The 12,759-nt window shown below is 42.9% G+C and overlaps 1 protein-coding gene across 3 annotated transcripts in view; it reads right to left on the reverse strand.

Moving 5' to 3' along the window:
* Positions 1-801: 801 nt before the first annotated feature.
* Positions 802-12,759, reverse strand: part of ENTPD4 (ectonucleoside triphosphate diphosphohydrolase 4) — a 33,759-nt gene continuing 21,801 nt past the window's right edge. For 2 of the 3 annotated variants that reach the window (XM_040243069.1, XM_040243078.1), the window contains exons 7-13: positions 10,473-10,532; positions 10,039-10,193; positions 8,258-8,424; positions 5,310-5,634; positions 3,375-3,460; positions 2,358-2,519; positions 802-1,197 (exon numbers count right to left, since the gene is read on the reverse strand). In XM_040243069.1, coding sequence (XP_040099003.1) covers positions 969-1,197; positions 2,358-2,519; positions 3,375-3,460; positions 5,310-5,634; positions 8,258-8,424; positions 10,039-10,193; positions 10,473-10,532 — 1,184 coding nt within the window. In that variant the 3' untranslated portion in view covers positions 802-968. The remainder of the gene's footprint in view (positions 1,198-2,357; positions 2,520-3,374; positions 3,461-5,309; positions 5,635-8,257; positions 8,425-10,038; positions 10,194-10,472; positions 10,533-12,759) is intronic. The other variant, XM_040243089.1, reaches the window with a different exon arrangement.

A 12,759-nucleotide genomic window follows, 5' to 3' on the forward strand; every position in this document is an offset into this window, starting at 1 on the left:
CAATTAAATAACCACAAATGAATGAGAAATACAGACATGCCAGTTGGCAGACACCAGCTCCAGTTTTAACATTAAAACCAGTGAAACTATGACTTTTCCAACTCAGTCAAAAACATAGTGTTCTAAGGGTGCTGAAAGATGGGATGAAGGAAGTAATTGCCTGTGGTTGGTACCGAGGACTGATTTTTTTCTAAATGAAATGAAATGCAACAGTAGACTCTGAAGCGTGTGCTTTTAAAAGTGGCAGCACTGCACTCCCTCCCTCTCTCCCACTGGTGTCGCAAGCACACACACGCGCACACACGCGCACACGCGCGCGCGCACACACACACACACACACACACACACACACAGCACTCTGGTCATTTTCACATTTTTTCAGGTCTCTTCCTATCAATTTTTAAAAACTGCTATCTCTTGGTGCCTATACCTATCTACTGTGGATATAAATGGTTCTGGTTTTTTAAACCTGCAGAGAAAATAAACAGTAAGAGCCCTGAACAATAAATAAAACTAAGCATCTCCCTCTTTAGGTGAGAGCTTTCGAGACAGAAACAGGGATGATCGGTCCAGTGAGAACGTGTTCTGGTTCTGTGAAAGCGTCACCCCTCAGCTCCAACTCCCCTGACAGAGGACAGCCTGCTGTTTTCCTCCAGTATCAAAGTGCATCTGTTTAAAATCGAATATGCCTTAGAGAACAACCCAAAATCTTTGTAATTTTTGTCAGACAGTCTATGCAGCAAAAATGAAGTGATGCTCCCTTTTCCTGACTCTTCCATTCAAAGCTGTACACAGAACAGCTGGACGCAGTACTTCTAGGACAGCAGAGTTTACGAACAATACGGTTTTGTTTTGTTTCAAGGAACAAAAAGGAAAAGGAAAAACAAAACTAAGTGAGAATGAAGAGGAGAAACCCTGAGGCAAAAATGGCTTTTCCTATAAAGTCTTCCGGGGGCTCGGAGTCCGGTTCATAAGGTACCAGCTATCTTCTGGGATGGAAGGCCTTCCTCCAGCCAGACGGTGGCGGCTGAGCTGCTGCGCGGGGCCCGCCGGTGGATGCGCCGCAGCCGCAGCAGGTAGAGGAGGATGGCGAGCAGGACCACCAGGAAGCAGCCGGAGAACAGGTAGTGGTTGTACACAAAGGAGAAGCCCCGCCAGTGTGCATGGCTGGCCCGGAAGGCCTCCTGCTGGATGTCTCTGCCCCGGGAACAAGAACAAGCAGGACAGCTAACTAGGCAGGCAGCAGATGCAAGGTGGCAGTGCCCAGGGACAGGGCAGGGGGGACCTGGTTTAGGACTTGGCTCTGCAAACAGAAACCGTCAGCTCTGTCTCCCAGACCCAGTTCCCTCACCTCTAAAATGCAGGATAATGTGGCCCAGCAGAGGGTGGTTCTGAGTATGAACACGGTAACACATGAAAGTGTATTCATAAGTCTGTAGCTGTTACCAACACTCTGGTTTGGGTAACAAAAATCAGAGAAAGTTAGAACTGTGTTTCACTAATACACAGAAGCCAATATGGAATCAAAGCACATGTTTGTGATCAGTAATACCTACTTCTCAGTTTCTGCTGTTAACCCAGCTAAATGTGCTGCCGGGCAAGGCTTAATTAAATGAAGGGAAAAACAAAACCAAAACCAGCTAACCCATTTATTTGTGAACCAGGGTTCTGATGTGGGGGTCAACTGACAGCCAGGTCTGAATGTGACAGGGGAAGAAGACATGTCTTTATTTTATGACCCTGGCTGCAATGCAGTATTTCCACTGAATGTGAATGCAGACAAAAACCACTACAGTGTCAGCAGGACATGTGAGTTCCTAGTACAACTCACAGATCTTTTACATCACACTGGGGTGTTCTGCAGATGCCTCAAAATACTATCAACAGGTATCACTACACTGAAATTCCAGAAAGTATGAATTCTGCTGCCAGGTCTTGCTATCTAAGGTTCTAATAAGGAAGAACATACACTACAAATCACAAGTTTGTCTTCTGTAATGTTTGGTAAATATATTGCAATATAAGTTTCCTCTATAAACTTATGCATTTATATTATGCACTAAAAGCAAGATTTCAGGAAGGGGTCCAAGGCCATAACGGTTAAGGACCCCGGAATGGACCCCTCTGTGTCGGGGCTAGGGAAAAGACAGCTGATGACAATGGGAGGGGAGGATGCACCAGTGTGGAAGACCAAGTCAGATGCCCCTCTCCATACCCCTCGAACCCCGCCATGCTCCCAATCTGCCCACAGCCAGCATTAACAACTCCCCAAATGCCCACACCCACGGCTACCAGGATCCCTCAGATGCACAGAAGCACCTTTGGCTGGATTTGTGTTGCCAAATTCCCAGCCTTACCTCAAGGGTAAGAAGCGGGTCCTGTAGAGGATTGCTCCGAGAGTCCACTGCACCTCCTTGTCGTAAACCTGCAAGGCTGTCTTTAAATTTCTATAGTTGACAGGAAACGAGAAGCCCCTGTGGAACACCTCAAACATCCAGGCAGATTTGAAGCACTGATACCTACAAATGGCACAGACATGAAGGGGACTGAGTCAGTGGTCCACACACAGCTGTGTGGTTGGTCTTGCCCTCTGATTGACGCGGGTGTGCAGGCTTCACGAGGCTGGTCCTCTGAGGGCCAGATGAGCATCTCCAGCTGATTCGCTTGGATTATACTCCTTGTCCCACATCTTTCACCTGTCAAATCGATTCGCCCCTGAAATCTGATCTCTATATAATTTAATATGTGGTGCCCATGAGAGACTTTTCCCCTTCGGCTTTCCATCATTTAACTCCTTTCTGAATAAATACTGAGCAAGAGTCACCTTCTTTGAACTTCAGTTTCTTTTTTATATAATGAGAACATGGGAGGGTCCTTTTTGGCTCTGATAGTCTATGATTTTAAATATTTATCAGAGGCTTGCTTTTTGCAAAGTGCTGGGCTACGCAAGTAATACGATCTCATCATAAATAATAACATAGCCAATGTGGTTAAGCAAAGGATTTTTAAAAAGCAACAAATACCTATAAAACAAAACAGAATATGATAAATGTGCCAGAGTCATAATGAGGGCTCTGGAGACTCAGAGAGAGGGACGGAGCCTGGCTGAGTGGACAGAGGAAAAAAGGTCTGACCTCTGAACTCTGGGCAGCACATCAATGGCAAAAGATGCACAGGAGAATCCCAGGTGGAAGGAACACCAAAACGGAGTCCAAGACTACAAGACATGTTTGGGCGAGTTTTTGCCATCCAACTGAAAGGACTCCGGGCAGATGCAGAAGATGAGGGACCGATGAGGACGCAAAGGTAGACTGGGGCCAAGACTGGACACACAGTTTCTTCAACGTACCCTGGGCTCTCTGTCCATGACTTACTTGAGCCTGTGGAGGTCGGCGTGAGAGGCATACAGTCCTCGGTCAAAGCGTTCCCGCAGGATCGACCACTTCGTGGCACAGTAATCCTGAAAGAAATTTCACCCCAAGTATATCCCTAGGAAAAGTTTATTCTTTTCATTAAAAAAAAAAGTGTTGACCAAATTGATATTCATAATGAACATATCCTTCCAATTAGGAAACACAAGCTTAATATATGTCCATCTCCCACGAGGACAAGACACACACTCCGTGAATGCTTCACTGATGAGAGAGACAATGCTTGTTTTTCATCTTAAATTTTGGTCAAGATCATTGTTACACAGAGTTTCACGGCCCACAACCAACCTCTTCCAAAGCTGCTGAGTTTCTGCCCCTGTAACTGCATGTGACTGGCACAGATTTTGGAAAAGTGAAGTTGTACCTCAGCTGGTTCAGACTTAACACCTAGGTCCATGGTTACATGGTATTCTGGGAACTCAGTGTGTGTGTTCAGTTGCTCAGTCATGTCCAACTCTTTGCGACCTCATGGACTACAGGCTCCTCTGTCCATGCATTCTCTAGGCAAGAATACTGGAGTGGGTAATCATTTCCTACTCCAGAGGATCTTCCTGCCCTAGGGGTTAAGCCTGGATCTCCTGAGTCTCTTGCATGGGCAGGCGGATTCTTTACCATGTGAACCACTAGGAAAGCCCCTGGGCACAGTGGGATGATTACAAGAGGTGGGAAAGAGGTGCCATCTTTTCCTGATGTCACTTGTACAGAGGTATTTATTAAGAGCTAAGACTTACTGAACACTGTGTCAGCACCTTTTCTGAATGTAATGCTTAAAACAGCTCCTTGACATGGCTGCTATTCTAACCTCTGTTTAAAGGGTGAAGAAACTGAGCCTCAGAGAGGCAGTGAAACTCAAGATGGGGGACACAGAAAATATGGTGCTCAGCCTGGGGTGAGAGGGTTAGGACACCTGTCAGGCAGAGGAAACACCATGGCCAAAGACAAGATGGAAGGGAGCGCTGACAGGAGGGAAACAAATAAATCTCTGATACAATCAGAGCATAAAGTGCTGGGTGGGGAGAGGAGGCGCGGGCGAGGGTGGGTGCGGTGGACACACTAAGGTATTTGAAATTCATCCTGGAAGCAAGAGGAAATGCTGAAGACCCTGAAAAGGAGACCAGGGCGCTGCACTTGGGTTTCAGACAGAACATTAGGGAGTGGTGCGGAGAATGAACGATGGGAAGGAGACCAGAGCAGGAGGACCAGCGGGAGGCTCCTGCAGCGGTGCTAGTGACGGAGTCCAGGACTGGGACAGTAAGGGTGGACAGAAGGCAGGGAGAGCAGGGGCTGAAAAGTTATTTCTGACGCATAATAATATGCTAAATGAATGCTATAACGGGGTGTAGAGGAGAGGATGCATGAGTGACAGGGGAAGGGGAGGGGGAATGGATGGCTTGTGATGCCCTGATCGAGACAACACAGCAGAACAGAATGGGGAGACAGGAGGGGTTGTTTGGAGTTGTTTGGGTAGGGGGTCACATGTGGAGCCTCTTTCTGGAAGGCAGCAGCAAACCATGCATTCAGATGAGACCAGCCAAGAACCTACAGAGGACCAAGGGAAGAGATTGCCCAGGCTTGGAGCCTAGGGGGCTGTCAGGAAGGCAGGGAGAACAAGAGAAAGGGGTGCCGGCAGCAAAGGGCAGGAAGCTGTGGGGCCAGAATTACACTATTACGTGCGGGAGCGAGGATGGCAGGGCAGTCCATGGAGTGGGGCAGAAATCGGCTCACGGCGGGTGTTTTGGCTTCTGCTGTGACTGTTCCTCTCACTTAACCAAGGCCCGGCCAGGGCTGCTAAGGCGCTGCACACAGCCTTCTGCCATCTCCCATGCCCTGCTCCAGTCTGGGCCTATCGCTGCCTACACCGGCTCCCTGGGCAGTTACCTTGGCAGCTCTAGTGAACGCCGCGGCGTCATAGTCCCCGCCCATCCGCAGCACATCCTCTGTGGTGTAGTAGAACTCAGAGAAGCCGTAGAACTCGCTGTTCTGGAAGTGGACTGGAGGCTGGTAGACCCCGTTGAGGGAGGTGTGCGTCTCATTTGTTTTGTTCATGAAAGGCTGGATGGTCTCCCGGCACAGGTCAAAGTCCCCCGTCCCCCGCAGGTACAGCGTCTGTCCGTTTTGCTGGATTTCGTCTTTGATGTCCAGGGGTAGGCAGGGGTCCAAGTGCGGAGTGTCGGAAGTTAGTCCGGTCTGTTTCCCCAGGAGTCTACAGGACCAAGAGAAACTTCATCATGAGACTGACAGAAAACTGTGAAGAAGAAAGTGGCTCCAAGTCAGTGTTTCCCAAACTCTGTCCCGTGGAACACAAAAGGGTTTCAGGAAAAATCAAGCTAGAAAAACACAGACTTGAGCCCTTCCAGGAGATTCATAACACACACCTGAGCACAGCAGACACCTAAACAGGAGCCAGTGAAACCACGACCTGGTCAGATCACTGACGCTTTCCGTCTGACGACCCCCACCGTCGAGGGTACAGTTAGTAAGCTCTTCCGTGTCTCTTGGTTACTGCAGTCCAACGCCCACTCCCTGTGTTATTCCCAGCCCCATTCTGGCCACAAATGTCTGTGATTTTAATTATATATAGATGAAATGTGACTGTAAAAAGAGGCACTGGTCTTGTGAAAGCTGGGTCAGATACCTTAGAAAAATATGATAAAGGCAAAATGCTAGAAAACTGGTGTCAAATTAGGTATTAGCAAGTTTTTTTTTTTTAAGTTTGGAAAAATTAGTAAAAATCTAGACAGAAAATAGCATCAAAATGCTTCACAGATGTCTTTAAGGCCTTGGCATTCTTGAAAGAAAGCCAAAATGGTATCAAATGAGTGGATGCAGTGCCTGCCAGAGAAATGACAGATGCAGCCTAAGAAAAGCTTTTAGTACAGAGTGAAAGATTGGCAACTGAGTACACAAGTTAGAACAAAATGCTGGAGGTTGATTCTATTTTTACGATTCTCTGCTCTACTGAATTTTTCAAGTTAACCAACTATTGATCTCAACTGCAGCAGATAATAATTTTACTGTACTGTGCGCTCTGAGAAGTCCTGTAGAAATCTTCACACTGTTTACTGAAATGCTCACACTTACTAGCTCCCAATGAAATGTCCAGATCTGTCATTCTACTGTGTGTCTTCACCGCTAAAGAAAAGCTCAAGTTATGTTAGTGTTTGACACCAGGAAATCCCGTGGGCCTAAAAGGTATTTAACTATTAGGAGGGCACCTGAATTTAACATTTAGTCACTGAAATTAAGTCAAGTTTTTACCTGACACTCAACTGACATAAGATGAGGGCAACTCAAAATGGAAGTGCATGTAATAAATTAAGATCTTTGCCATTAATTTAAAATATTTGAGTAATTAAAAAAATCAATCATCATTACTAATGTCAAAGAGATAAATATGCATTTGAAGGCTCAATTCATGACATATGTAAAAAGTGATGACTAATATTTATAATGATTATATAAATCTAGGATGAGCTAAATGTGTATCTCATGCTACAGGTTTTACTTGCTCTATGTCTAAATTAAGAAGTACCACTCCACAGCCCACTATACAACCTTCTTGACATTAAAACCAATTAGTAAAAATTAGGACTGCAGAAGAAGGTATTTCTCCAAAGTTCTAAATTAAATGTCACTTATAAAATATTTCTATTTTAGGAATATTATTAAAAATAATTTTACCAAAGTATGCTACAATATGCCATTTTTAGAAAGAAACTGGGACTACTTACTATCTCTTACCTAACACTATTCAACTAACATCTAGAGCAGACAAAGAACAACTTTTTACTACTTTTCCTATTCATAACATGTGAGTTTCTGGAAAATGAAGAGCTAAATGGCTCTGATTTGGACTTTATTAAAGTTTAGGCCTCCACAGGTTTATTAAGATTAAATTGTAGTCAATATTTTATAATACCTATATAAATGGAGTATAAACTTTAAAAACTGCGAATCACTATGTTGTACATCTGAAACTTATATAATATTGTACATCAACTATACCTCAACAACAACAAAAAGGTCAAATTGATCAAAGAAATACACTATCATTTAGCTCTATAAATCAGGATTTTTCCCATCAAAACTGTTATATCAAAACAAACAAAACAAAGCATAGTAATTAATAACTCTTTACATAATCCCAGATTTCAGAGTTTTTTAATTCATCCAAATGGCTTTTTTGTTCTAATGGACTAATTTTAAATAATTATTTGGTATATACTTAAACATATAAAATAAATTTAAATTGATAAGGTGTTTTTGATATTTTCTATACCAGAAATCTTCATAAACTCATTTTAAAAAGTGTTACTGCTAAAGATGCTTAAAATGACAAACTTTGACTTCTGGATCATTTCTTTCTTATGAGTAACTTCCTTCCTACAGTCGTATTTACCGCATAACCGCCCAGGCTGGTTCCCACGACATTAGGCCATCTCATAACTCAGCGCCACCACTGCATCATGTGGGCCGCCAGGAAATCCGAGTGGCCCAGGTGCTGAGCTTCCCCAGGACTTGGCATTCTGGAATAGCACTACCCAGGGCTTAAAAGCATTTAATAAACTGAGAGCGAGACCTCTAATCCAGCAGTGAAGTCCTGGGTCTGAGAGCGGGAGCCTCCTTCAGAGCCTGGTAGGCTGGGGCTGAAGGCAGGAGCCTGCTGCCCTTGCATCTCTTCCCCAGCTCAGCAGGCTGGGCAGTAAACCGCTAACGTTGCTGACGTTCTTCTGCTGACTGAGGGCTCCCTGCTTCGCCTGGGTATGTCTTCTATGAGGACAGACCTAGATTTCAAAGTCATGGCTGAGCAGTGGAAGGTGCTTTACCTGTTTTTCTGAACTGTGCTGGCAAATATTCTGTCTTCATACCTCTGTCGAGCGGCATTGCCACCAAACCCAAGAAACGTGGCCACATAGACACGGTACACATGCTCCGTTTGGTGAATGTCACACCCCAAGTTAAATTCAGCCAACAGGTTCTTAGCTACTTCTTCCTGCAGATGTAAGGGCCACAGACTTAAGTATTTTAAGGAAAAATAATTACTTCCTTCTAAAAAGAGGGATCCTGAAAGAGTCTCATCTAAAAGGAGCAAACATTTTGCTCCTGCATTTCCCAAGGATCCTTCTAAGCATCTTTCCTACTTCAACATGACAACCCTGACTTAAAAACTTTAGGTGGGCTGCACATCTGTGATACCGAAATGACTTTGTAAAACGGATGTTAACAATGTGATCTAGTAAATCTACTTAGGAAATCCTACACTATGAAAATAATCTTCAACACTGAAGTCTCTATACACAACCATGTCCTTTGCAATTCTGTGACAGAAAATACCGGATGCCACTGAAACACACAATTCCACGGAGGGGTTAGTTATTATGGTAGCAGTTTATGGAGGAACATGCTTATGCACTGTTCAATAAAGGACAAACTCTGGACAAACAGTAAGATTATAACACCATATTTTTAAAAACTATGAGGAGATAAAAAAAGAATGAAAATAAATACACCAAAACACTATCTTTTTTTTTTTTTTGGATGATGCATCCATGGGAAATTTTTATTCCTGATTTCTCAGTATTTTTTTCCAAATTTGTTTTTCTGAGTTTATTGCTTTGAGGGGAAAACGTGACTTTTTACCAAGAGTGCAATAGTTTCTAGAGGCATGCCTGGATGGGAAGTAGGAAACACAAATTGTAATACTTGAATTTACAGAGCATTTTTCTAAGGCGCTTAATAATCACGTCAAAAACACATCAATAATGTTTACTGAGTTGACACAAGGTGTCTGGCAGGGCGTTAAAAAATATACTATATGTGCTACCTCAATCAGTTTTGTAATAATCCTCTGTCAGAGACACTTGCGTTCACATTTACAGCTGAAGAGACCTGCTCAAAAAGGTGAAGTGACTTGCATAACATCCCACAATGAGAGAGGACAGGGTGATGATGTAACCCAAGATTGTCCAGCTCCACTCTTTTCTAACCACTCACTCTGTTCATATTAATCTACACCTGAACGGAACAGCGAAAGACACAGAGCAGTTCGGGAACCCATCTGGACCGCCTCTACTCTACACAAGGCCGCCCAGCCTCCTGGGAAACTTGAGGCAGAGGTAGGGGTGCAGATAAACGACAGAGTGAATCACAAGTTGAGAAACCCGGAGCAGTGGATACAAACCTCAGTCTTTACCAGAAAAGTGGAAAGCTGTCTGACCACACATCCTTGCCCCCCGACATAAAAGTAATTTTTCCCAATTACACTTAAGAAATCTGACGCTATTATATTAAATTTTACGATACCTGCTGAGAAAAAAAGTGACTGGAAACAAAAATAAAAATTCAAGTGTGTGGCTGACATACACATCAAAGGAAAATTCTACGTAAGTTCAGAAAACAAACCAGCTGACTTCAATGAACAAACACAAACGGCTTAGCGGAGGTTTGCCTTGGTTTCCTCCCGTCTCCTGTCGCCTGGGTTGAGAAGGCGGGACCCTCAGCAAGCACAGTAAAGATGTGTTCAGACTCAAAAAACAAAACAAAAATGGATGGAGACATGTTAAATGAAAACCAAACCAAAAGGAAGGAAATTTGTACAGATAATAACCTGCTGTGAGGAGGCAAAGCTTACAGTTTTGGGTACTTCGTATGCTATCTGGGTTGACACGCCTCCCATGTCTAGAATACCAGCTGTTCTTTTACGAAGAATGGCTTCGCTGCTTTCACTACCAGGAATGTTAACTTCCACTACTGCCTCGTCATCTGGAAAGAACAAGAAACATCCATTGGAATGGAACAAATGCAGGGAAGCACAATCTTGCAAACAGTCATCCTGCTTTCATGGTGGGTTCCAGGGTATCTAGGAGACCCAACCCGCTCCTCCCCACTAAGATCAAGTTCACTCAGTGACAGCAGTGCCTCCCATGCTGCTCCTCCACACCCAGCTGTGTCACAAGACTCAGCTCCTTTTCTACGCTTTGCATGAAACAGAAAAAGACACAAGGTTCAGTTAGACACATTCACTGGAAACACAATACTTACCATCTTCAATATGCTCAAATCGTCCAAGGACAAAATTAATGCCAATCCAAGCATAAACACCTAAAGACATTGTAAGAAGAGTAAAGTTTAGAAACAGTTTATGTAATTCTGATCAGTGCAGTCTGTGCAGACATTTATTTTATCCCGACAAGCTGTGAAAACATTATCTGAAGAAATGTACTTTTACTGGTGTATTTCATCTTTTCCAGTGGTTTTCCAAGAACTCTCAACTTTTAATTTTGTAGTTTCATACTATTTGCATGTGTTGAAAATATAATCCCCTAGGCCCTAGTGTTCCTTTGAAATTTGGAGATTGTTTTGAAATACCGGAGTTTTCACTTTGAGGTTAAATCTATCAAGTGCAAGGTTTTAAAAAACAAGTGAACTCTGATTCTTCCACTCTATCCCACGCTCTCACTCAGTTCCCAAGTCTGATTCTCTTTTTATAACATTTTCTATATCCGATCCTCACCTGTTTTCATTATTGCCTTTATTTAATCTGGTATAGAGATTTAATTGACCTTCTTGTTCCTACTCTCCCATTCCAACTCACGCTATTCTATACTGGACTGATCCATAGAACAAAGTCGAAACTCCAGAGTCCAACAATTCAAGACCTGTCAAACTTTTCAAAACTGAATAAATTTGACGTGTAACACTGTAAATTTAAGTGATACAGTGTGTTACTTTGATACATTTATATATGATTGCCTTTGTAGCAATATTATCATCACATCATTACAATACAGTATTACTGTCTCTATTCACCATACCATGCATTAACCCTCTATGGCTTATTTATCTAGTGTTACAAGTTTCTACCCTTAAACATCATTAATCTTATCTCCTACTCCCGTCCCCTGGTAACCAACATTTTATTCTGGGCTTTGACATTTTCAGATTCTACAAGTAAGTGGCATCACACAGTATTTGTCTTTCTCTGACTTACCTCGCTTAGTATAATGTGCAAAGTCCAACTATGTCAAAAATAACAGGATATCTTTCCTCCTTTCTCATGGTTACATAAGATTCCACTGTGTCTATGTACCACATCTTTAATTTGTCTGTTGATGAACACCTGAGTTGTTGCTCTGTCTTGCTATTGTGAATAACACTTCAGTAAACGTGGGAGTACATGTATCTTGTCAGAATTCTATTTTCATTTCCTTTGGGCATATACCCAGAAATATAAATGCTGTGTCATATGATACCCCTAATTTCATTGAAAGTGAAGTGAAAGTGCAGTCGCTCAGTCATGTCTAACTCTTTGTGACCCCATGGACTGTAGCCCACCAGGCTCCTCCCTCCATGGAATTTTCTAGGCAAGAGTACTGGAGTGGGTTGCCATTTCCTTCTCCAGGGGATCTACCTGACTCAGACAGTAAAGCATCTGCCCGCAATGTGGGAGACCCGGGTTCGATCCCCAGGTAGGGAATATCCCTTGGAGAAGGAAATGGCAACCCACTCCAGTACTCTTGCCTAGAAAATGCCATGGATGGAGGAGCCTGGTGGGCTATAGTCTATGGGGTCGCAAAGAGTTAGACACAACTGAGTGACTTCACTTTCAATGAAATTAGGGATACCATATGACACAGCATTTATATTTCTGAGAACGTACTTTATTGAGGAACTTCCGTATTATTTTCCATAGTGGTAAATCAATTTATATTCCCATCACTCACATATAAGGATTCCCTTTCCATCCAATTCTCATCAGAACTTGCTATCTCTTGTTTTCTTGAGTATAGCCACTGTAGCAGGTATGAGGTGACAGCTTACTGTGGTTTTATGTTTTCTTGATTATTAGTGATATTGAGCATCTTTTCATGTGCCTGTTGGCCACTCTGACACCCTCTTTTGAAAATGTCTATTTAGTTCTGCCCATTTTTAAATCAGATATTTTTGTTGTTGTTATTAAAGTTGTATGAGTTCTTTATATATATTTTGGATATTAACCACTTACATGAAAGATGATTTGCAAAAGGTTTCTCCTATTCTGTAGGCTATCTTTTAATTTTGTTAATGATTTCTTTTTCTGTGCAGAAGCTTTTGAGTTTGACATAGCCCATTTGTTGATTTTTTAGTGTGTTATCCAAAAAAATCATTGCCATGATGAACGTCTTCCTTTCTTGGAGCTGTACGGCATCAAGTCTTATGTTTAAGTGTTTGATCCATGAGATAGGGGTCCAATTTCATTGATCTGCATTTGTTTTTCCAGGTTTTTGAGCATCATCAGTTGAAGAGACAATTTTTTTATCCATTAAGTTTTCTTGGCTCTCTTTTCAAG

Source organism: Oryx dammah, unplaced genomic scaffold (genome assembly GCF_014754425.2).
Source record: "Oryx dammah isolate SB20612 unplaced genomic scaffold, SCBI_Odam_1.1 HiC_scaffold_1, whole genome shotgun sequence".
In the NCBI taxonomy this organism is placed as follows: Eukaryota; Metazoa; Chordata; class Mammalia; order Artiodactyla; family Bovidae; genus Oryx; species Oryx dammah.